The sequence below is a fragment of the Oncorhynchus masou genome, chromosome 15, assembly GCF_036934945.1.
Source record: "Oncorhynchus masou masou isolate Uvic2021 chromosome 15, UVic_Omas_1.1, whole genome shotgun sequence".
Lineage (NCBI taxonomy): Eukaryota > Metazoa > Chordata > Actinopteri > Salmoniformes > Salmonidae > Oncorhynchus > Oncorhynchus masou.
The window spans coordinates 54,002,197-54,027,033 of NC_088226.1; the positions used below are offsets into that span (position 1 = coordinate 54,002,197).

Sequence of the window (24,837 nt, forward strand, 5' to 3'; positions counted from 1 at the left end):
AATCCAGGGAGCAGCCAGCAGAGTATTAAACTGGATCATCTGCATATAAATAGATCCTACTGCCTGAGCTACGTTGTTGAAATGTTTTATACATATGCGTCTTAGTGTGACCGGTGTGAAATGGATAGCTAGTTAGCAGTGTAGCAGCGAGCTAATAGCGTTTCAATCGTTGACGTCTCTGAAGTAGTTGTTTCTCTTGCTCTGTAAGGGCTGTGGTTTTTGTGGAGTGGTGGGTAATGATGCTTCATGGGAGGCAGTTGTTGATGTGTGCAGAGGGTCCCTGGTTCGAGCCCAGGTAGGAGAGTGGAGAGGGATGGAAGCAACAGTCGCTCTGGATAAGAGCGTCTGCTAAATGACTTAAATGTAAATGTATTTCAGCATTATTCTGTTACCAGGGAACTTCCTATATGCAGAATAAACAAATGTAAACTAAAAAGTCTTTCAAAATCATTTTATTCATAATACATTTTAAAATTCACATCGAGTTGAATTATGGTTTTGTTGTGTATAACCATAAAATGAACATGGGATTGGAATAAAGATTCCTACTGTGAGACATTACAGAAAATTGTCTTGAACAAATGGATATTCGATTTGAAAAGTGAAAAGAAAAGTGCCCCAAACCACATCACAATTCTCCATTCTCCTAAGTGCTTGTAATAAGTGAGTAAAAACTGAAAGTAACATCTTTATGCAAATGAAGCATGTACCAATCCACTACAGGTTGCAATCCCGAATGCTCACAACACAACATACGAGCCCTTTTGAGTATTTCTTAACCAAACTTATCTAGACATATTCACTTGTCAGATGCACTCTACCAGGACAATTAGCAAAGGCTCCTTGTAATCACAAAGTTGTACAGAGTCAAAGTATAAAATCAGTAGTTTATCTGTGTCCATGTTGACACCAGTGCAGCAGTGTATGATTTCCTCCTTTGAGTCCCTTTTTGCCAACACACACTGAAGAGAAGTTGTTGTTGTTGGTAGTGCAGTTATAGACCCAGGTTGGGGGTGGGTACAGCTTTACTGGGACAGGAAGTCTGAAGGGAAAGGCTGCAGTTTTTACCAACCGGTGGGGCAACTCCTATAGCTGGGCTGTGTTGCTGTAGAATGGGCCAGAATGTGGGGGTGAAATGTAGGCCAGCTGACAGCATCCCTAAAGCCTGATGATGTGGAAGGTGGTACCGTTCTCCACCCACAAAGGGAAAAACGGGAGGAGAATGTAATCTTGAGTGGTTCTGAGATACAATGGAGTCTCCAGGACAAGAAATGGTAGGAGCATCACTGACTTCCCAGAGAGGAGCTATTTCACTTTGCGTTTTTGAATCCTTGGTACTCCTCTCTTCCCCCCCTGCCTTGGTTTGATATGGTTCCTCCAGGCTTTGCTCTCTGGGAAGAGGGGAGCATCTCTGTCCCTTACGGAACTTTGCTCTTCTGTTCTTAAACCACACCTGGAGGAGCATATTATTTTGTTATTGGTGAAGGGTTGATGTGTCTATAACAGTAATATTGATAAAACGTTTAAAAAGGTAATAGCACCACAGCTGTTATATATATCACAAGAATAAAGTTCCTAAAAGCAGCAGTTCAAATAAATATTATGAATGAAAGCATGCACACAGGCTGGTCCTCTTCGAAGAGTGACCTTTACTGACCTGAATGCGAGCCTCAGGCAGATTGGTGCAGACAGCCAGTCTCTCTCTCATACCTACGTCAGGGTACTGGGTCTGCTGGAAGGCTTTCTCTAGAGCCTGTAACTGAGACACAGTGAAGGCTGTGCGGCTCCGACGCTGCTTCTGCTGGGTCCCATAACGGGCCTCCAGTATCAACTCTGTGGGGACAGAAGACAAGCCACAACAAGATTAGAGGTGGTGAAACAGTCAGAGGGATGGGAGATATCAGGCTACACTGAAAATAACAGCATGACAATTATCAATTTCAACAACTTTTTCAGGTGGGAAACAGGTCTTTTGACAATAGAATACCAGTTCAGCTGCAATGTTTTGAATGACAAATTATTTTATTTTAAATGTTGTGATTTTTAAAATGTAACCTTTATTTATCTAGGCAAGTCAGGCAAGAACACATTCTTATTTACAATGACGGCCTACACTGGCCAAACCCTCGACGACGCTGGGCCAATTGTGCGTAGCCCTATGGGACTCCCGTAGGGCTGCGCACTGTATGCCGGTTGTGATACAGCCTGGATTTGAACCAGGGTGTCTGTAGTGACGCCTCTAGCACTGAGCTGCAAGTGCCTTAGACCGCTGCGCTACTATAGCCCTAAAACTATAACTAGAACACTTGTTTGATTGCATGCATCGATTATAGACACAGTCATACATGACAGGAGTCTACTCTAAATACCTGCAAGTCTTTCAGCAACAGAGAACGTGTGGACCGAGGAGGGATTGGTTGATGGATAAACCGGGTACTGGTCTGCCATCTGGTGGTGGAGGTCGAAAAATACGGAGTTGACGCTGTGCAGAGGGTAGACTCCGTTGCCACTGTCGGATCCCCCGCAGAAATTTAAGGCATTCATAGCGGACCTAAATCCATAGGGTAAAACGGTTTAAGTTATATGGGCCTTAGACCATACTAACGAGACATACAATGGAAAAAAATATATAGCCTATAGCTTACTGTACAATATATGTAGGACGCTTGCACTGTGCAATTTGGATTTAGGCTACAGTCTGAACTCAAATAAAAACAGAACAAATGGTAAACATACGCAACTTTCTTGATCATTAAAAGTAATTGAAAGTTATTATTCTTTACGCATAAACCATTGCCAATTTACTTCAGTAGGCTACCAACATCCAGAAAACAAATTTCAAAACAAAGATCAGATTTTTTTAAAGTATAATATCTGCAGTCTTTTTTCTTTTACCTGAGAAGCACACAAAACAGCAGAAATTAACCTGTTCTCGTGAGCTTTTAGAAGTCCCCCTATACAGTCCAATAGTTTGAAATACAGGCCTTATCCTCGTACGCCGCTACCCTTTGTCGTGGCATGGATCTAATTATCTGAAGACCATTCTCACCCACGATTTTTTAAAGAACCATTTACTCCAGCTCCCCTCAACCGTTAGCCAATAGAAAGAAAGGTATTACCCTGGATTAGGTGGGATGAGGGAAAAGAGGGGGTCCAATGCCTCAAGTTTTTTTAACTATTGAATTTGGGGAGATTTACGCAAAAGATCCCCCTCAATAAACGAGCGTTTCATTCGCTCCTGTTAAAACAATTAAAACAATGTGGTCTGCTAATCTCTGAGGCAGCCCAGATTAAAATAACAGCCGTTGATTGTTCCCTGTTCTCAGCCTCCTTTCTCCTAAACTCCCTGCTTTGTCAATCTCCACTTGGAAGGGGTTTGCTTTGCAGTTTGTTTTGCTAACAGGCTACATATTTTGCCCATAAACTGTCAGCCTGTGAAATACAATTTGGACATCGGCCATTGAGACCAATTTCCGAAGGTTCAACTGAGCCAGATTCAAAATCTCCTCAAAGAGAACTATTATCCCACCAAAATAAGGAAAATAGTGATAAAACACAACATGCAAATGGTTTTTCCTAATTTGCAAATAGGTTAGGTGGAGTGTGTTTTTCAGTAACACTTGAATTAAACTCAACTTCTTTTCACAAATGCAGTAAATCAAATCAAATCAAATCAAATTTATTTATATAGCCCTTCGTACATCAGCTGATATCTCAAAGTGCTGTACAGAAACCCAGCCTAAAACCCCAAACAGCAAGCAATGCAGGTGTAGAAGCACGGTGGCTAGGAAAAACTCCCTAGAAAAGCCAAAACCTAGGAAGAAACCTAGAGAGGAACCAGGCTATGTGGGGTGGCCAGTCCTCTTCTGGCTGTGCCGGGTAGAGATTATAACAGAACATGGCCAAGATGTTCAAATGTTCATAAATGACCAGCATGGTCGAATAATAATAAGGCAGAACAGTTGAAACTGGAGCAGCAGCACGGCCAGGTGGACTGGGGACAGCAAGGAGTCATCATGTCAAGTAGTCCTGGGGCATGGTCCTAGGGCCGCGGTTCAGTTGAAACTGGAGCAGCAGCACGGCCAGGTGGACTGGGGACAGCAAGGAGTCATCATGTCAGGTAGTCCTGGGGCATGGTCCTAGGGCTCAGGTCCTCCGAGAGAGAGAAGGAGAGAATTAGAGAACGCACACTTAGATTCACACAGGACACCGAATTGGACAGGAGAAGTACTCCAGATATAACAAACTGACCCCAGCCCCCCGACACATAAACTACTGCAGCATAAATACTGAAGGCTGAGACATGACATTACACTTTGTGAAAGTAGGCTGCTGCACTGCACACCCTGCACACCCTGAGAAACCTTCAGGACTTCAGTGTCCATGACTAAATCATGCTCTAAGCCAATGGTGTGTACAATATATTGTCATGTAAAGTATTATGTTGGAATTAAATATGTATCGGAATAGAAATATGATATCCAAATGTTACTACTGGTGCAATGAAATCTGTATCTTGTGGAATGAAAATATGAAAACCCAATTACTAGTATGGATATCACAGTCCATCTAACAAAATGTATTTATCCTCACCCCAAAGTCCTGGCACACCTGTGCATTCTGACACATTTCAAATTGTAACACTCTCCAATAAGATCATCTCCAATAACCCAGCTCTAGCTTTAGGCTGAAGGGTTTAGACATGTAAATTCCACTAAGGCCTTAGCGGAGGTGCGAAAGGTGGGAAGGCTAAGCATTCAGTGACAGATGATGCTTCCCACGAGTATCAGTTGTGTCCCAGAGTCAGGGTAAAACACACACCAAGTACACCAGCCATACAGTCAGGAGAGGGGTCATTACCACAACTGGCGCAAAAAGCAGCCACCTCAATGCTTTTAACAGCCCTCTGTGTTCTCATCTTCAATTTGTTACTGAAACGTTCATTCTTCCCTTTTACTCTGAACCTCAAGGCAAAAGTCTGCCCGGCGATAAATTAAGATGTTTTCATTTTTGCCCTCGATTCCGCTATTTCTGTAGGAGTTTAATTGCATAATACCATGGCTAAAGGTCAAATCAAATCAAATGTTACTGGTCACATGAACGTGATTAGCAGATGTTATTGTGGGTGTAGTGAATTTATTTCCTAGACCTCTTGGGTGGTTCCCTCACTATCAGGCATATTTCTTTTCAAATGTCTGCTGCATTTTATCAGTGACCCACACAGTCAGTCTCAGGGGCACACAATCCCATGCCTTTTTCTTTGGCAATATATACACTCACCACCATGTGTATTTGTACAGTGAAGCTACATTTTTTTATTTGTCTCTATACTCCAGCATTTTGGATTTGAGATCAAATGTTTAATATTAGGTGACAGTATACCTTTTATTTTGAGCGTATATTTTAATATATTTGTTTTATGTTTAGAAATGAAAGAACTTTATGTATCTAGTCCCCCATTTGAATAATGATTTTATCAAGCTAGTGAATACAAACTTGTTCAATACTTGTCGGATACATTATATTTTTTGTAGTTGTTTTTCCCAATAGGAACTGAACATTTGGCATAAAAGGTCACATTTTTGTTCATACTTGTACAGTACTTGTTCATACACTTAGATTACTAAAATATGTGGATATATGTTTTTAGCTTTTTTCCCCGCTGTTCTTGGCTGTCAAGCTATATAAGTGTCTGATAAAAATAAGAAATTTAGAAGAGGTTCTGTAGGCCAGCCCCGGAACCTCACTAAAAGGTCCAGGATTAGGTCCCAGAGGCCTTTGTCTCCTCAGCCCGCAGGATTAGGGGAGATTTACTGCTAAGAAAAAAAAGTAGTTATTTCATGGCACTTTCATGATGAAACCTGGCCAAAGCTGTGTTGGCTGGGGGGATTAAAGACACAAAGACTCTGGTTGTGTGCAACCCCCTCCCCATAGCCACCACCCCAACCCACTGCCCTCCTGGAAACCTTCTCCTCCAAAAGGCACACCTCCTCCTCATCCCCACAGAACTGGGTTCCACTCTAAATAAGGGATGTCCTTACTGATTTCTCCCACTGTTCCAAGTCATCCAAAGGGCTCCTCACTGATTGCTTTGTTTGTTTTAAACCCCAGACACCATCCATTAAATAGTAGGTGATAGAACTGGAAGAATACACAGATGTCCAATGATGTGTGTCTGTAAGCAATGTCTCAAAATTCACCATTTGAAACTGGATCTATCAGCAGGCATTATGATTCACATGCCATGTCTTTTCAACACAGTTGAGAATATCATTTCTGCAAATAACCTGGATTACTGTGAGAACAGAGGCAAAAATAAGTTACTGGCTTGCAGTCCCTGCCGTAGTGTTTAAAAGATCTTAAGGGAGTTATCCTCTTCCTGGTGGATTCACTCACACATGCACGGATTACTGGAACTAAAAGACAAAGGTTATCCTTAGTCACGTCACAATGGTTTCACCATCAAGCAGTTAGGAGCATGTAGGTCTAACTGCAGTAGGTGTATTATCGGGCCTATATGTCAAATAAAAATACTGTTGGAAAGGTGAAAAATATAATCACGGACAAAACATGATTTTTTTTCCTGTTGCATGGTATGTTGCACAAGGAGAAAGCAATCCTGACAGCAAAATTGTGTGTAATAGATCACAAGAAATGATTGTTTGGTAAAAGCTCAAATTCTCATGCTATGAATGAAACAAGAAATGTCAAGTTCATACTCCCACTATCAAACACTTTGGAGTTGGAACAGTTTGAAGAACAAAAAGCTACCAGTTTCTCCAATGTGTTCCATCCTGCCCATCCACTGAATGCTGTTTTAATAATATTCAGATTGGTAAAAAAAAAAAAAAACTACAGGAGAGCCTGGAGAGGGCAGAGGGGGGCTGGTTTTGTATTCTAAAAGTGTTTTTGTAAATGTCTCCGGTTGAGCAGATGTTTCAGTTTGAGAGCAGCAGTCCGAGGAACAACCCCTAAAGCACCTCTCTCTTTAATTACTTATCAATAGTGGAAATTTGTATTGACAAGTGGCTATCAAGACAGGAGCTTTGTAGTTGTCAGTTAACAGTGGGAGAGCATCTCAAAGGAGAGGCCCCTTGGACACCAACTGGATCGATCGGCACGCTAACACATTAGAGGCCTTCAGGCCTGCCCAGTCAGGACTGGGACATGGGGACCAGAAGAAAGCGGGTAAGGGGCTGAAGACTTCTTCATTGGGGGAAATCGATGGGGCCAGCTGCCCTTTCACCCATAGGGGACAGGGATAGTGAGCGGCAGGTCAGTAGCTCTTCTTAAGCCCCAGTGTGAGCCAGGATCACACGTGAGCCCTGACACTAGCTATGATACACAAATAATAAATAGGAGCTATAGGGGTATCTGTGTTGTCCCTTTACCATTGAATAACTGCTTTAGAATAAAAAAATAGAATAAAACACGTTGAGTAATACTGAATGCTAAGGACATAGAACCTGAACAGCATATATTAATATAATTTGAAAAATGTTTAACTCATCCCTACCAGTTGCTCTCATAACTATCAGCCATTAAAAATCGTCCAACCAGCCTCAAACCAATCTATCAAGCTCATCTAATAGATCTGAAGTGGAGCATTGGGATCTCTGAAACTCATTGATTTTGGTTAACTGGGCATTAGTAATTCCATTCTTATGAGGCCTAGAGGTATTAACGTCATATGATCTCCACCCAACCCCCAGGGAGATTTGCCACAGGCAGCTCCTCTGGCAGATCAATATGAGGAACTGAGTAAAGATCAGTCACTTAATTGGGCAGCATGAGTCTGAGTTAATGACAGAGAGAGGGACAGGCGGCTGCTAGGCCCGCCTGGGGGGTCAAGGGAAGCAGCGGAGGGCCGGGTAGAGGCTGGCGAGGACCAAAGAGAGCACACACAGATGATCTTTCAAATGGACTCGCCTATTATGGGCCATAATCCAAAGTCAAAACAAAGGCCTTAGTCAAATTGCAAGCAGCCGCTATGATTCACACAGATTCGTTAAGGTAACTGCAGAAAATCATTTACATTTCAACTCATGAAAAAAATAACTTGTTAGCTTTCAGGTCAATATGAAATGTTTATTCAGGAAAGGTTGAGCACTTTTCAGTCCTAAGCATCAAACACTATGCTGTCCTGTCACAATATGTCATTGATACACAGTACAACTGGGATCATACAATAATAAGTTAACAATATACTTTTAAAGAACCTAACCAAAGTAGAAAAAGTTCAAAATAATTCAAAGGTCATGAAACAAATTCTCTCAATAAGTTTGATAGGGTTGTGGTTAGTGGGTAACTTCTGTTCAGTGTTTTGAGGGATAAACCAGACTTCTCCCAGCATGGGGTAAGCGTGAGTGCTCCCGCCTGCACAGAGCCAGCACCAACCCTGGCCCCTACCGACCCCCAGCAGTCAAAGGTGAACAGAGGGAGCACACTGATCGATTTTGATAATGAAGACCTCTAGACGCTTTTAGAGATGCTTCTCCCCACATGCTCAAATCTCTGCTGCATTCAAACACTAGGTATCCCCCCTCCCTGTCAGTAGAATACTGTTTGGTTATTGATCTGTGCTAACTAGGTCTTTAATACCTGGGGTCAAGAGATCTCTGGCCTCAGTTGGGGAAATGCATGGTGACATGTAACGGGAGGAGCTCAAGAGGCAAAAATGTGGAGCCTGGTGAAAAATAAAGAATGGGCCTCTCCACTTAGCATTTCTGTCCCGTTTTGTATCTAACACATCTGCGAAGAAAAGTAGACAATTTCAACGCACCTTCCGTCAGAGTACACACACAGGGTAGAGAGATATGACAGCTGCAATAGCAATAATGTACTGTACTATAAACACACATGATAAGCACTAACATAAATAAACCTTAACCTACATTTGGAAAACTATACATTACACACTGTGTACAAAACTTTAAGGACATCGTACTAATATTGAGCCCCCCTTCACCTCCCTTTTGCCCTCAGAACAGCCTCAATTCATTGGGGCATGGACTCTATAAGGTGTCGAAACCGTTCCACAGGGATGCTGGCCCATGTACCATGTAGACTACAATGCCTCCCACAGTTGTGTCAAGTTGGCTGATGTCCTTCGGGTGGTGGACCATTCTTGATACACACGGGAAACTGTTGAGCATGAAAAACCCAGCAGCGTTGCAGTTATTGACACAAACCGGTGTTTGGAACTTAAGTCATGTCCATTCACCCCTCTGAACGGCACACATACATACCCCGTGTCTCAAGGCTTAAAAATACTTCTTTAACCTGTCTCCTCCCCTTCAGCTACACTGATTGAAGTGAATTTAACAGGTGACATCAATAAGGGATCTTTCACCTGGTCAGTCTATGTCATGGTGTTCATAATGTTTTGTATACTCAGTGAAGAAGGCACTTCTTGTTAGTGACGTTATGTTTATCCTGCTTTGACATAGGCAGAAAAAAAGGTTTACTTTGAAATTATTAAGTAAACCAGATCTTTTCAATCTTTTTAATAGAAAAAGATAATACAAAAGAAAACAATTTACAGCAGAAGTTTTCTACCAGTATATGTTATACCATATAAAAAAATTATAGGCATTATTTAATATAAACGGGTTCATATCGGTCTACATTGAATAACTAAATTGCTGCATAATGTGGACACAGGCAAAGATAGAAACTAAGTTACTTTAATGCCGTGTACAGAACAGAGATGGTGAAGCTCATAGTCAAGCTATTCATCACAATATCTCTAATCAACCACTCCAGGACAATTTTAGACATTCATATTTCTGGTTTGGGTTCTGACCAAGTCCGTCATGATGAATCAAGTTTGAGTGCCACCAAAATACTAAGAGACTGACCACATTTAATGTAACGTGAGAACAGGAGTGCAAGTTGGGCCAAGGATGCAGCTCGGTAGCAATAGCATTTTCACCCTAACAATGTGAACAAGTCCAATGCCCTGACAAGTCTGTCATTTTCATTTGATAGAAAGGTTATATTTGATGGGAGCCATCGATGTAACCCCCCCCCCTCCCGTCTTTCAGAAATAGATGGCGGGAAGAGAAGAATAGATACCAACAAAAACTGGTGACAATCTTGATCATGGATCTTATAAATGAACAGAAAATTAAAACACTGCTGAATTCTGCTCTTTCCCTGCTTGCTCCATCGAGGGCTCTGGCTCTGCTGTATTCCAACAAGACTGGAGCAGCACCTGTTCACTTTGGCCCACCTGTCCAGGCAACGTAGTGATTTGGCTGTCTGTGCAGATCTCTGCAGAGGAGCCTATTCTCACCCTCTGTCAAGGTCCTATCCCAGTCAGTGGAACACATGTGCTGTGGCTGTTTTGGAATACCTGAAGCGTTCCTGCTACTTCTTTCTTGTCAAGTGCTGGGCTGATGGCTTCTCAGACTGACAGTTCTTTCTCTGGGCCTCCAGCGCCCCGCCTCTCTCCCTCCCTGTCTGTCTGTCTGTCTGCAACAGTCCGGTTAGAGGGGAGGTGGGCGGTGAAGAGAAGGCAGAGGTCACCTCTTCACCTTGGCGTCTTCTCGGATCTTCCACATCATAAGCTCCATGCAGGCGCAGGCATCCTCACTGGAGTCATGACCTTCAACTGAAACCAGAGAGAGGGAAATGGCCTACTAAGGATTTGTTGACATGTGACCAAAAATAGAAAATCAACAATCTCAAAGATTTTACTGAGTTACAGTTCATATAAAGGAAATTAGTCAATTGAAATACTGTAAATTCATTAGGCCCTAATCTATGGATTTCAATATGACCGATTGGAAATACAGATATGCATCTGTGGGTCACAGAAAATGTACCAAAAAAAGTAGGGGCATGGATCAGAAAACCAGCCAGTATCTGGTGACCACCTCATGCAGTGCGACACATCTCCTTCCCATAGAGTTGATCAGGCTGTTGATTGTGGCCTGTGAATGTTGTCCCACACCTCTTCAATGGATGTGTGAAGTTACTGGATATTGGAGGAAACTGGAACACGCTGTCGTACACGTCGATCCAGATCATCCCAAACATGCTCAATTGGTAACGTCTGGTGAGTATGCAGGCCATGGAAGAACTGGGACATTTTAAGCTTACAGGAATTGTGTACAAATCCTTGCAACATGGGGCCGTGCATTATCATGCTGAAACATGAGGTGATTGTGGCGGATGAATGGCATGACAATGGGCCTCAGGATCTCGTCACGGTATCTCTGTGCATTTAAATTTACACCAATAAAATACAATTGTGTTACTTGTTCATAGCTTATGCCTGCCCATACCACGGGGCACTCTGTTCACATCAGCAAACCGCTTGCTCACACGCCGTCTGCTATCTGCTCGGTATAGTTGAAACCGGGATTCATCCGTGAAGAGCACATATCTCCAGCGTCAGTGGCCATTGAAGGTGAGAAATTACCCACTGAAGTCTGTGACAACCCTGGTGAGGACGACAAGCACACAGATGAGCTCCCCTGAGACTGTTTCTGACAGTTTGTGCAGAAATTCTTCAGTTGTGCAAACTGTCCGTGTCGCTGGTCTCAGACGATCCTGCAGGTGAAGAAGCCGGATGTGGATGTCCTGGGCTGGTTACACGTGGTCTGCGGTTGTGAGGCCGGTTAGAAAATACTTGCCAAAATCTCTAAAACGACATTGGAGGCAGTTTATGGAAGAGAAATTAACATTCAATATCCTGGCAACAGCTCTGGTGGACATTCCTGCAGTCAGCATGCCAATCATACTCTCCCTCAACTTGAGAGATCTGTGGCATTGTGCTGTGTGACAAAACAGCACATTTTAGAGTAGCCTTTATTGTCTCCATCGCAAGGTGCACCTCTGTAGTGATCATGCTGTTTAATCAGCTTCTTGATATGCCACACCTCTCAGGTGGATGGATTATCTTGGCCAAGGAGAAATGCCCACTATCAGGGATGTAAACAAATTTGTGCACAACATTTGAGAGAAATAGGATTTTTGTGCATATGGAACATCTCTGGGATCTATTATTTCAGCTCCTGAAACCAACACTTTACATATTCTTTTTTTTTTAAACACATACATACATACATACATACATACATACATACACACATATATTTATTTTTTTACATATCCCAGTATACAGTTGAAGTCGCAAGTTTACATACACTTAGGTTGGAGTCATTAAAACTAGTTTTCAACTACTCCACAAATGTCTTTTTAACAAACTATAGTTTTGGCAAGTCGGTTAGGACATCTACTTTGTGCATGACACAAGTAATTTTTCCAACAATTGTTTACAGACAGATTATTTCACTTAGAATTCACTGTATCACAATTCCAGTGGGTCAGAAGTGTACATAGACCAAGTTGACTGTGCCTTTAACTTGTTTGGGATAGGGGGCAGCATTTTCACTTTTGGATGAATAGCGTGCCCAGAGTGAACTGCCTCTTACTCAGTCCCAGATGCTAATATATGCATATTATTAGTATTGGATAGAGTATTGGATAAAACTGTTTGAATGATGTCTGTGAGTATAACAAAACTCATATGGCAGGCAAAAACCTGAGAAAAAATCCAAACAGGAAGTGGGAAATCTGAGGTTTGCAGTTTTTGAAATCACCCCTATCAAATACACATTGGGATATGGGTTATTTTGCACTTCCTAAGGCTTCCACGAGATGTCAACCGTCTTTAGAAAGTCGTTTCAGGCTGCTCATGTGAAGGGGGGCCGGATGGGAGCTGTTTGACTAAGGGGTCTGCCTACAGGCTCGTTCTCAGTCACGCGCTTTCACGAGTGACCTGCGTTCCATTGCTTTTCTACAGACAATGAATTCTCCGGTTGGAACATTATTTAACTTTTATGATAAAAAATATCCTAAAGATTGATTATGTACTTAGTTTGACAAGTTTCTTCGACATGTAAAATAACTTTTAGAACGTTTCGTCCGAATGGACCAGATCGCGCTTTTGGATTTTTTTACCAAACGCCCCAACAAAAGAAGCTATTGAACATAAATGGACATAAATGATGGACATTATCGAACAAAACAAGCATTTATTGTGGAACTGCGATTCCTGGGAGTGTGTTCTGATGAAGATCATCAAAGGTGAGTGAATATTTATAATGCCATTTATGAATAATGTTGACTACCCAACATGGCGGATATTCCTCTGGCTGGTTTGGGCGCCATTCTCAGATTATGCTTTTTCCGTAAAGTTTTTTTGAAATCTGACACAGCAGTTGCATTAAGGAGAAGTGTATCTAAAGTTCCATGTATAATAGTTGTATTTTCATCAACATTTATGAGTATTTCTGTGAATTCATGTGGCTCTCTGCAATATCACTGCATGTTTTGGAACTACCGAACGTAACACGCCAATGTAAAATTAGATTTTTGGATATAAATATGAACTTTACCGAACAAAAAATACATGTATTCTGTAATATGAAGTCCTATGGGTGTCATCTGATGAAGATCATCAAAGGTTAGTGATTAATTTCTATTTATGCTTTTTGTGACTACTCTATTTGGCTGGAAAAATGGCTGGGTTTTTCTGTGAGTTGGTGGTGACCTAACATAATTGTTTGTGGAGCTTTCACTGTAAAGCATTTTTGAAATCAGACACTGTGGCTGGATTAATGAGAATGTTATCTTTAAAATGGTGGCTAATACTTGTATGTTTGAGAAATTTGATTTCTGATGATTTCTGTTGAGTTGATTTGGCGCCCTGCAATTTCATTGGCTGTTGGCGAGGGGTTCCGCTAACCAGTCCTAGACAGGTAAAACAGCTTGGAAAATTCCAGAAAATTATGTCATGGATTTAGAAGCTTCTGATGGCTAATTTACATAATTTGAGTCAATTGGGGTGTACCTGTGGATGTATTTCAAGGCCTACCTTCAAACTCTGTGCCTCTTTGCTTGACATCATGGGAAAATCTTTTGTAGACCTCCAAAGTCTGGTTCATCCCTGGGAGCAATTTCCAAACGCCTGAAGGTACCACGTTCATCTGTACGTTCAATAGCACGCAAGTATAAACACCATGGGACCATCTCCTAGAGATGAACGAACTTTGGTGCGAAAAGTGAAAATCCATCCCAGAACAACAGCAAAGGACCTTGTGAAGATGCTGGAGGAAACAGGTACAAAAGTATCGATATCCACAGTAAAACAACTCATATATCGATATAACCTGAAAGTCCGCTCAGCAAGGAAGAAGCCACTGCTACAAAACCGCCATTAAAAAAAACAGACTATGGTTTGCAACTGCACATGGGGACAAAGAAATGTCCTCTGGTCTGATGAAACAAAAATAGAACTGTTTGGCCATAACGACCATCGTTATGTTTGGAGTAAAAAGGGGGAGGCTTGCAAGCTGAAGAACACCATCCCAACTGTGAAGCACAGGGGAGGCAGCATCATGTTGTGGGGGTGCTTTGCCTCAGGAGGAACTGGTGCACTTCACAAAATAGATGGCATCGTGAGGAAAGAATGTGGATATATTGAAGCAACATCTCAAGACACAAGTCAGGAAGTTAAAGCTTGGTCGCAAATGGGTCTTCCAATTGGTCATTGACCCCAAGCATACTTCAAAAGTTGTGGCAAAATGGCTTAAGGACAACAAAGTCAAGGTGGGGCAGGGTAGCCTAGTGGTTAGAGCGTTGGACTCGTAACCGAAAGGTTGCAAGTTCAAATCCCCGAGCTGACAAGGTACAAATCTGTCGTTCTGCCCCTGAACAGGCAGTTAACCCACTGTTCCTAGGCCGTCATTGAAAATAAGAATTTGTTCTTAACTGACTTGCCTAGTAAAATAAAATAAAAAATAATAATAAAGGTATTGGAGTGGCCATCACAAAGCCCTGACCTCAATCCCATAGAAAATGTGTTGGCAGAACAAAAAGTGTGTGCGAGCAAGGAGGCCTACAAACCTGACTCACTTACGCCAGCTCTGTCAGGAGGAATGGGCCAAAATTCACCTAACTTATTGTGGAAGGCTACCTGAAATGGAAGGCTACCTGAAATGTTTGACCCAAGTTAAACAATTTAAATGCAATGCTACCAAATACTAATTGAGTGTATGTAAACTTCTGACCCACTGGGATTGTGATGAAATAAAATATTAAATAAATAATTCTCTCTACTATTATTCTGACATTTCACATTCTTAAAATAAAAAGTGGTGATCCTAAGGTGACCTAAAAAAGGGAATCTTTACTAGGATTAAATGTCAGAATGGTGAAAAACTGAGTTGTAAGGTGTATGTAAACTTCCGACTTCAACTGTATATCATAGGAACAATAATAAACATGGTAATGAGGTTTTAGCTGCTCACCGCTGTCCTGTATGATGCGTTTGAGGTGGTCTGCCATGAGGTTCCTTAGGGCCCGCTTGTAGGGCAAGCCCAGGCGATGGGGGAACACGATCGCTGTGTCCACTACAGTGCTGTGTATGACCTATGAAGACAGCAGAGAGAGGTACAGAGTGAGTGGGCCACATCACAACCACACACACATAATGACCAGTGGGCAATCAGATTAGGGGAGTGTGTATGTTTACCTTGAGGGCAAAAAGGTCACTCTCCAGGCTGTGTCCTATGAGGATGGATTCAGCGTTGAACATGTTGAGCATCACCGCCTGCACGTCTCTCAGGGTGATGCTGGCATTCTCCAGGTCCTCCTCCGTTACACCCGAAAACCTGTGCAAAACATGATGAACATTGTTATTTTGTCCTTGTGTGCGCGCGCATGCTAGCTGTATCTCCACACTAAAGACTGAACAAAGATCTTCTGTATCCATTACCGTGTGTTGTAGTCTACCACTTTACTTTCAGGTTTAACAAATGTGTCATAGATGACTTTCAGCTCAGAGTTGATAACAGTCACCCTGGTCAGCTCCAGACCCTGCTTTGTGTAGCACTGTTACAGAGGAGTGAGAGAAAGAGAGAGAGGACACATTGTATAGGGTATTGAGAGCCACTCTCAGCACTCAAACAGCTAATTGTGCCTGAAGGAAAGCAGCGCAGCAGCCAGCTCACCATCTCACAGTCCAGGGCATAGACTCCACAGTTTCCATCCGGGGGCAGCTGTTTCTCAAAGGTCTGAACGTAGCCACCCAAAGACTCTTTGCGGCCGTCCTGAACATGTTGCTTTGAAAAGAGAAGACGCAAGGTGGACCACCTTTTAAAAATAATGGTGGAATTTACTCATTCTTAAATATCAGCACAGAGATGGGATTCTGAGGAGGCATCAGGTCTAATGAAGTAGCACAGTCACGATGTGCCATGGACAACACTGCCCCCTTCTGTCCCCATAACAGTTCAGTATTCACATTATTACTGGGTTCTGATTGCATAAATGCAATGCAGAGGAACTGCGTGGTGTTACCTTAGACACGGAGCAACCAGGAGAGCCCACAGTTCCTGAGCAGCAGTTGTAGTTGGTTTCCCAGCCTCCCGACACTACTCATAGACGGATAGAAGCCCTTACTAGTTCCATCCAAAATGGGCAACGACATTCAAATCCTAACATCTTGCAAAAATTAAAACAACGTACAAGTTATTAGACAGAAAAAACAGACCTTTATGTCTGCGCAGACGGCCCCAGTGGTGATTACACTCCTCCTTGCGAACACAGTTGCCGTTGGCATTGATCTTATACTCGGCCCCACATCGACAGCACACCTTGGCAAACGCTTGGAACGAGAAGAGATTAGTGGAAGAACATTTTTTTTATGTGTCTGGTCGAGAAGGATTGGATCCACCCCCAGACTGAGGAGGGTTTGTAGGTGCTCTGTAAAGACTTACGGTCAACGTTGTTCTTTTCTGGGACGTTGTGGACCATGGCTCGACCTGAGCGCTCAGGGTGTGGCCTAGGGTATCCATGCTCCTGCAGCCGTTCCTCTGTCATCAGATAGTCCCTCAGCTTCTGGTACAGAGTAGCACCTACAGCAGACCAGACAACACATAGCTAGGATACAAACCCCCACTGCCTCTGCTGCCAGTAAAACCAGCTCCAACCAGACGAGGACTAGCTACTCACCACTGAGTTTCTCTGCCTGTTGCTTGCCCGTCCTGTTTATCGTGAAGCTGGTCTTGGCAGCGAGGCGTCCCCCCAGCACTTCTTCATGGGACTGGGACTTCCTGTTCCCCACCACTGCAAGGTTCACTGAAAGACAAGCAATCCGATAAGACTCTGATATACAGTTAGCTTGGTGTTTTTCACCTAATGGTAAAAAATTTAATTTTGCGGGGAAATGTTTCTCCTAGATCTGTGCCAAATGGCAATGACTAACATGAGCACTGCAACTACACCAAACACAATCCATTTGTAATTGCTACATGGATACTGTATGTATCAGTGACATACTGGCAACGAGCGAGTTGGGGGAGCTGCTCTTGCTGCGTAGCTTCTTCAGGGAGTTGACTGCCACGTTGAGGTAGATGTTCTTACTGCTGCTCCGGTCATACACCACCTTCTCCTCCTCCAGGGCCTAGAGAGACCGTCAGCTGTTACAACCATCAACCCATATATACAAGTAAAGAGAGTGGCACACTATGAATAAGCACCTAAAAATGTGTACAGGTAAACCAACTGAACCCACATCAAAGATTTCACAAACATAACTCATCCACCCTTCTCTGAAATGGGATACCACTAGCTGTGCTATGAGCACACATACTTTACTGTAGACATGGATTGATTTGATGATGAATCAGTTCAACCCTGTGTGGTCTCACATACCATTTGGAAGGCCAAGTCTTCAGAGGGGCAGAACTTTATACACTCATCTATAAATGTGTTGAGGTATCGCTGGCGGACGTTGGTGGGCACTTTGGCCCCAAACGCGGTGGGAATAACTGGCCGCTTCATTGCAGAGCTCTGAGAAAAGAAAAATCATGTTAATTACAATGGACGCTAAGATCCATTTTATGGGTTATTGTGACATAATATAAATGTCTGGCGTTACCTTCATTGTGGGAGTGTGTGCCACCCTCTTCTGTACAATAGTGGTGGTGGTCTTTGACAGGATGCCGGCTGATGTGTGGGCCTTCACAGAGAGACCTGCTGGGAGGGTACTGGTGGGCGACAACACTCTGCTGCCCGCCCACTTTGCCACGGCAAGACCTTCAGTCAGATACAGAAAGGCTTCTCAACAACACACCTTAAATTACTGGTCTCACATTGTTTGTGCAATCGTAATGCATGTAAACTGTGTTAGGTAACATGACCTACATGGTGTGGAAGATAAAACTTGAAACTACTATTAGTCGTATGTACAGGATACACATGATATACACCGTCCAACGAAATGCTTACTTGCAGGTTCCTTCTCGACAATAAGAAATAAATAAGAACGGACAAGCTTTCCTACCAGATTTGGAAGAGGATGGTAAAGGGGTGGGGCGGTGGGCTACTCTCTTCCTCTCCCCAGGGAAAGGGCTGGGTGTGGAGGCAGTCTTCACAGCTGCAGCCAGCTGGGCAGCCTGCTGCTGTGCTACCTGCATACGCTGGTAACAGATCTCCTGGGCAGTCAGTCTCCTGTATGGTGGAGGCTTCGGGGTTGCCTCAGTCTGAAACACAGAATCCAGTTTGTAATCAATGAAAGGCTTTTTGCTACTTGAGTTACCATAGAGAGGTGGGTAAATACCAGAGAACAAACTCACACTTCCTTTGGCTGAGAAATGTGAAACCCTTTTCCTCTGACCGGGGAAAAGAGTGGTTTGATTGCTCTCTGTGGAATCCTCATCCTCCGAATCTTTAGAGGGCTGGGAAGGGAGAGAAACTTTGAGCAAATGTACAGTACATTTTATACAATATTCTACGAATACATACTGAACAAAAATATAAACACAACATGTAAAGTGCTGGTCCCAAGTTTCATGAGCTGAAATAAAAGATTCCAGACATTTTCCTTATGCACAAAAAGCTTATTCCTCTCAAATTTTGTGCATAAATGTGTTAACATCCCTGTTAGTGAGCATTTCCCTTTAGCCAAGATAATCCATCCACCTGACAGCTGTGGCATATCAAGAAGTTGATTAAACAGCATGGTCATTACTCAGGTGCACCTTGTGCTGGGGACAAAAGTCATTAAAAATGGGCAGTTTTGTCACAAAACCAAAGATATCTAAAATTTTGAGGGTGTGCGCAATTGACATGCTGACTGCAGGAATATCCACCAGAGCTGTTCCCAGATCATTTGATGTTAATTTCTCTACCACAAGCCACTTCCAACGTCGTTTTAGAGAATTTGGTAGTACATCCAATCGGCCTCACAACCGCAGACCACATGTAACCACTCCAGCCCAGGACCTCCACATCCGGCTTCTTCACCTGCTGGATCGTCTGAGACCATGGATTAAATCAAGACCTAAGCGCAGGCAAAATGTGGCTTTATTCAACCAGCACAATTTGAATATATTACAGTGGGATATGGAGAGGGCTATGACGCCGAGGTGAAATTATGACGATTTCTGTCTTTAATAAAGCCCTTTTGAGGGGAAAAACTTCTGATTGGCTGGGCCTGGCTACTCAGTGAGTGGGCCTATGCCCTCACAGGCCCACCCATGGCTGCACCCTTGCCCAGTCATGAGATGAATGAATGAATTTAATTCAATTGCCGGATTCCTTATATGAACTGTAACAGAGTAATATCGCTGAATTTATTTTTTTGTTCAGTATGATATTGGAGACAAAAACATTAGATTCAGTCCCATACTTAAAATAATGACACCATTACTGACCTGAACGAACAGAATAAACAGCAGTGAATGCTAAACCAAGGAAATATTATACAAAACAAGCAACAATGAAGGGACATGGCAATCTATGAGTACCTTGGCTTGCCTTCCCTTGTCCTCAGTCTTCACATCCTTGGATTCATTGAAGATCCGTAAGCACTCCTCCATTGGGTCATCATCCAGGTCAAAGTCCATGTCCACCTGCAGACTGGAGTAGTCCACCCCACAATCATCCATGTCACCATAGCCTCTGTCATCTTCTGCACCAACATCTTCATCCTCTGAGGATGAGGGGGTGAGCTCTGAGACATTCCTCCTAGTCAAACTCCCCCTCTTGAAAGGAGCAGCTGACTTCCTCACAATTGTCTCTTCTTCCTCATCCTCCTCACTTTCCTCCTCTACACTCTCATCACCAAACAGATCTACATGACTCAGAGATCTTTGTTTCACCTTTCCTGTTTTGCCATCAGAGGAGCTACTGCTGCTTTTCTTCACCTGGTCTTTACCGATTTTAGAACTCCCTTTGCTTACTTTCTTTGAATCTTTTTCTCTTTCATTGCTGTCATATTTACCATTCTTGTGTTCTTTAATCTTAGAGTCCTTTCCCTTGTCTGAAGTCTGCAGTGTACTATCCCCAACTCCCCTTTCTCTCTCATTCTCCCGCTTGCTTGACTCCCCTTTAAATGTGTCTGTCCTTATCTTACTCTTTCCTTCCTTGCCTTTGTCTATAGATGTATCCTTTATCTTGCGTTTTTCTTCTTTCTTTCCCTGATTCTTGCGGTCTCTCTTTGCAGCTTCGTGGCTTGATTTCTTTGAATCACTTATTTTCTCACCATCCCCTGCTCCTTTTTTACTACTACCACCACCACCACCACTCTTTTTACTGGACTCCTTTTCAGATTTATGCACATTTTTTACTTTGCTGCTCTTCACTTGGCTGGTTTTACCTGCCACTATTTCAGTCTCTGGCTTGTCTTTCTGCCTAGCTACTATTTCCTGGTTCTCCAAGTCCTCTGACTCCCAGTGTGCGGCGTCCTGCTGCTTTTTAGACTCTTGACTCCTCTGTTGTTTCAGCCCACCTACAGCTCCTTCCGCCCTCTCTCCTTTCCCTGGACCTGAGGCTTCCTCCACTGACCCACTGCTGCTTTTCCTCCTCTGCAGACGGCTGAGAGAGGTGGGTCGATACTCTATCCCAGAGCGCTCTTCATCAGACTCAGAGAAACTGGCAGTGTACTTCAGTGGGTCTGCTATTACCTGCCGAGGCTTCTTAATGGTTGGCACATATTCCTCATCTGTTGACTGCTTTCCTGTCCCTGACAGGTGAGGTCTCTTTTTTCCTTCACCCTTAGTAGTTCCTGTCCTCTGGGGTTTCTTATTCTTGCCAGCTATTTTTGCTGAATAGTTGCAGAGAGGGTCATATTCCATGTCTGTGGATGGTTTAGAATGATCCACTGTGTACTTATTCTTGGAGCAGGATGCAATAGTGGAGTATTTAAGACTAGTAGGCAAAGAGTGTAGATGAGGAGTTTGTGTTCGAGGAACAGGCTTTTTCACAGCTATTTTGGTAACTGAGGTGGGCACATATTCCATGGAGCTGGCATGGTTGTCTTTGCTGTCGGAATCCAAGGTGTACTTACTGGAGCGAGGGGTAGGGTTGTAATCAGCTGTTGTAGTCATCTGATAACTGCCTGGGTCATACGCCAAGTGTGATGTCACGGCCAGTGGTTTTGGCCATTTAGTAACCACTTTGGGGGAACTGTCGGTAGGGTCATATTCCTGATCCCCGATTCGTGAGAGTTTCTTCTTTTCCCGCTCCACCTCACTGCGTACCTCCTCGATGGCGCGATTGACCAACTCAAGCTCCAAGGCACCCATGTCCACTGTTGCAGCAGCAGGCTCCCCATCCTGTTGCTCCTCAGGTCTCACTACCTCTGGTTTGAATGGGTCATAGCCGCATTGCTCTGGAGAGAGCCATGAGATACAGATTAGAATGAGCAAATTGTCTATAATTTTCAACTGTAAGAATAATGTACAGTTTTACAGTACTGTAATAGTTCCATTGAATACGTTCTAGTCGGTCTGCCTTGGAGTGAAATAAGGTTTCAAATGCCGTTGTCAACCAACCTGACTTGACACGCAGAAATATTCCAATCTAAAGGGTTAACATCCGTACGCCACTTACCCTCCCCCCCTCAGAGAGAGACACAGCTGCATCCCTTAATGTTGAGGACGTGGTAGTTACTGACAAGAAGCACATGGCTGAGCTCTTTAAATCACCACTTCATTAAGTCAGGATTCCTATTTGACTTAGCCATGCCTCGTTGCCCGTCCAACATTTCCTCATCTCCCACACCCTCTAAATGTGACTATCCCCGATGCTTCTTCCTCTTTTTCCCCTGCCCCGCTACAAAGTTTCTCCCTGCAGGCAGTCACAGAGTGAGGTGCTGAAGGAGCTCCTTAAACTTGATCCCAAAAAAAAAACATCTGGGTCAGATGGTTTAGACCCTTTCATCGCCATGCCGCTCTCTCCTTTCGGGGGTGCTTCCCATTGTTTGGAAGGCAGCCACAGTTTGTCCTTTATTTAAAGGGTGAGGTCAAGCTGATCCTAACTGTTATAGGCCTATTTCTATTTTGCCCTGTTTATCAAAAGTGTTGGAAAAAATTGATAATCAGCTGACTGGCTTCCTTGATATCTATAGTATTCTCTCGGGTATGCAATCTGGTTTCCGCTCAGGTTATGTATGTGTCACTGCAATCTTAAAGGTCCTCAATGATGTCACCATTGCCCTTGATTCTAAGCAATGTTGTGCTGTTTTTTTATTGACTTGGCCAAAGCTTTTGTTACGGTAGACCATTCCATTCTTGAGGGCCAGCTAAGGAGTATTGGTGTCGCTGAGGGGTCTTTGTGCTGGTTTGCTAACTACCCCTCTCAAAGAGTGCAGTGTATAGTCAGAAAATCTGCTGTCTCAGCCACTGCCTGTCACCAAGGGAGTACCCCAAGGCTCGATCCTAGACCCCACGCTCTTCTCAATTTATATCAACAACATTGTTCAGGTATTAGGAAGCTCTCTCATCCATTTATATGCAGATGATACAGTTGTACTCAGCTGGCCCCTCCCCGGATTGTGTTAAATGCTCTACAACAAAGATTTCTTTGTGTCCAACAAGCTTTCTTGTTCTGAACAAGGTCATGTGGTTTGGTAAGAAGAATGCCTCTCTTCCTAAAGGTGTGATTACTACCTCTGAGGGTATAGAGCTTCAGGTAGTCACCTCATACAAGTACTTGGGAGGGTGGCTAGACGGTACACTGTCCTTCTCTCAGCACATATCAAAGCTGCAGGCTAAGGTTAAATCTAGACTTGGTTTCCTCTATCGTAATCGCGCCTTTTTCACCTGAGCTGACAAACTAACCCTGTTCCGATGACCATCTTACCCCTGCTAGATTAGGGAGACATAATTTATAGAACGGCATTTAAGGGTGCTTTTGAGCATCTAGATGTTCTTTACCATTCGGCCATCATATTTACCACCAATGCGCCTTATAGGACACATCACTGCACTCTATATTCCTCTGTAAACGGGTCATCTCTGTATACCTGTCGCAAGAGCCACTGTGGGGTGCTTATTTATAAAACCCTCTTAGGTCTCACTCCCCCTTTCTGAGATATTTACTGTAGCCCTCATCCCCCACATACAACACCCGTCCTGCCAGTCACATTCTGTTAAAGGTCCCCAAAGCGCACACATCCCTGGATCACTCCTCTTTTCAGTTTGCTGCAGCTAGCAACTGGAACGAGCTGCAACAAACACTCAAACTGGACAGCTTTATCTCAATCTCTTCATTCAAAGACTCAATCATGGACACTTTTACTGACAATTGTGGCTGCTTTGTGTGATGTATTGTTGTCGCTACCTTCTTGCCCTTTGTGCTGTTGTCTGTGTCCAATAATGTTTGTACAATGTTTTGTGCTGCTGCCATGTTGTGTTGCTACCATGCTGTGTTGCTACCATGCTGTGTTGTCATGTTGCTGCCTTGCTATGTTGATGTCTTAGGTCTCTCTTTATGCAGTGTTGTCTCTCGTTGTGATGTGTTTTGTCCTATATTTATATTATATATATTTTTAATCCCAGGCCCCCGTCCCCGCAGGGGGCCTTTTGGTAGGCCGTCATTGTAAATAAGAATTTGTTCTGACCTGACCTGCCTAGTTAAATAAAGATTCAATAAAAAATAAATAACACCCGGTATATCACTGACTTTACTCTAGTTAGCTAGCTAACTACGTGCAACTAGTAGCTAGCTAACTAGTTAATGCAGCTAAGAAATTACACAGTATAGCCGATTCAGAGGATACATGTAATGTGCAAGTTGCAATTGTGTTGTCAACCCTTCAGTAAGGGAATAATTTAGCTAACTCAATGTTTTCACATATAACTAAGTTAAACACTATGACGCCACTATATAAATGTACACTCGCTAGCTAGCTAACGTAATCCATATAATATTAATACAATAGAATTGCAACTCACCCTTTTGTTTAGAGTAAAGCTCGTTTGGTTTTCTTATGTCATTTGATCCATAAGACGCCCGTCTCTGTTGGCTGTGTCTGAAGTGACAGTACGGTCTTTTGCACCCATCTTTGACACTTTTCACGTTGCAACTATCCGTGTAAAACGGGCAGTCAATCCCAAGGAAGAAACCGGTGGATCTCAGCATAGTCTTCCCAGACCTCTCTCATACCCGCCGAATCGAGACCGACACTATTTAATGTAGTAGTTAGTTGTTTAGTTTGAATAAATTGAGATGAATCCACTTGGGTCCCTTCACATAACTACGTGCAATATAACAACAACAGAATACCTACGACGCCATGTTGGATGGCCAAAGAAACTCTCGCAAAAAGCCCCACGTCGCACATAACTACGTCATTTAGAACTCTAAATATTTGCCTGGGCAAATTCAGCCCAGATGATCAGCGTGTAAGGTATCCGCGGTCTGCGCTTGTTTGTTTGTTTAATGTCTTATCTTTAAAACATGAGCGATCTAATATTGTTAAAATGTAACTAACGACTTTCAAAAGTGACTATGAAAATTAACCCATTAGGTCAT

General features: G+C 43.2%; 2 protein-coding genes across 2 annotated transcripts; both read right to left on the reverse strand.

Moving 5' to 3' along the window:
• Window positions 1-437: 437 nt before the first annotated feature.
• Window positions 438-3,111, reverse strand: LOC135555128 (diencephalon/mesencephalon homeobox protein 1-like). Its single transcript, XM_064987484.1, has 4 exons — window positions 2,896-3,111; window positions 2,370-2,551; window positions 1,658-1,833; window positions 438-1,453 (listed from the first exon to the last, which is right to left on the reverse strand). Exons 2-4 carry the CDS (start codon window positions 2,542-2,544, stop codon window positions 995-997), a joined length of 810 nt encoding a protein of 269 aa, XP_064843556.1. The 5' UTR covers window positions 2,545-2,551; window positions 2,896-3,111; the 3' UTR covers window positions 438-994.
• A 4,962-nt stretch (window positions 3,112-8,073) lies between these two features.
• On the reverse strand, window positions 8,074-24,610 carry LOC135556453 (RNA exonuclease 1 homolog). Its single transcript, XM_064989677.1, has 16 exons — window positions 24,258-24,610; window positions 19,827-21,691; window positions 18,654-18,755; window positions 18,362-18,560; window positions 17,957-18,114; window positions 17,731-17,868; window positions 17,356-17,479; window positions 17,029-17,154; window positions 16,794-16,931; window positions 16,568-16,681; window positions 16,375-16,448; window positions 16,026-16,136; window positions 15,791-15,906; window positions 15,548-15,686; window positions 15,324-15,444; window positions 8,074-10,615 (listed from the first exon to the last, which is right to left on the reverse strand). The coding sequence occupies exons 1-16, from the start codon at window positions 24,442-24,444 to the stop codon at window positions 10,527-10,529; spliced, it is 3,801 nt and encodes a 1,266-aa protein (XP_064845749.1). The 5' UTR covers window positions 24,445-24,610; the 3' UTR covers window positions 8,074-10,526.
• Between the last annotated feature and the right edge of the window lie 227 nt (window positions 24,611-24,837).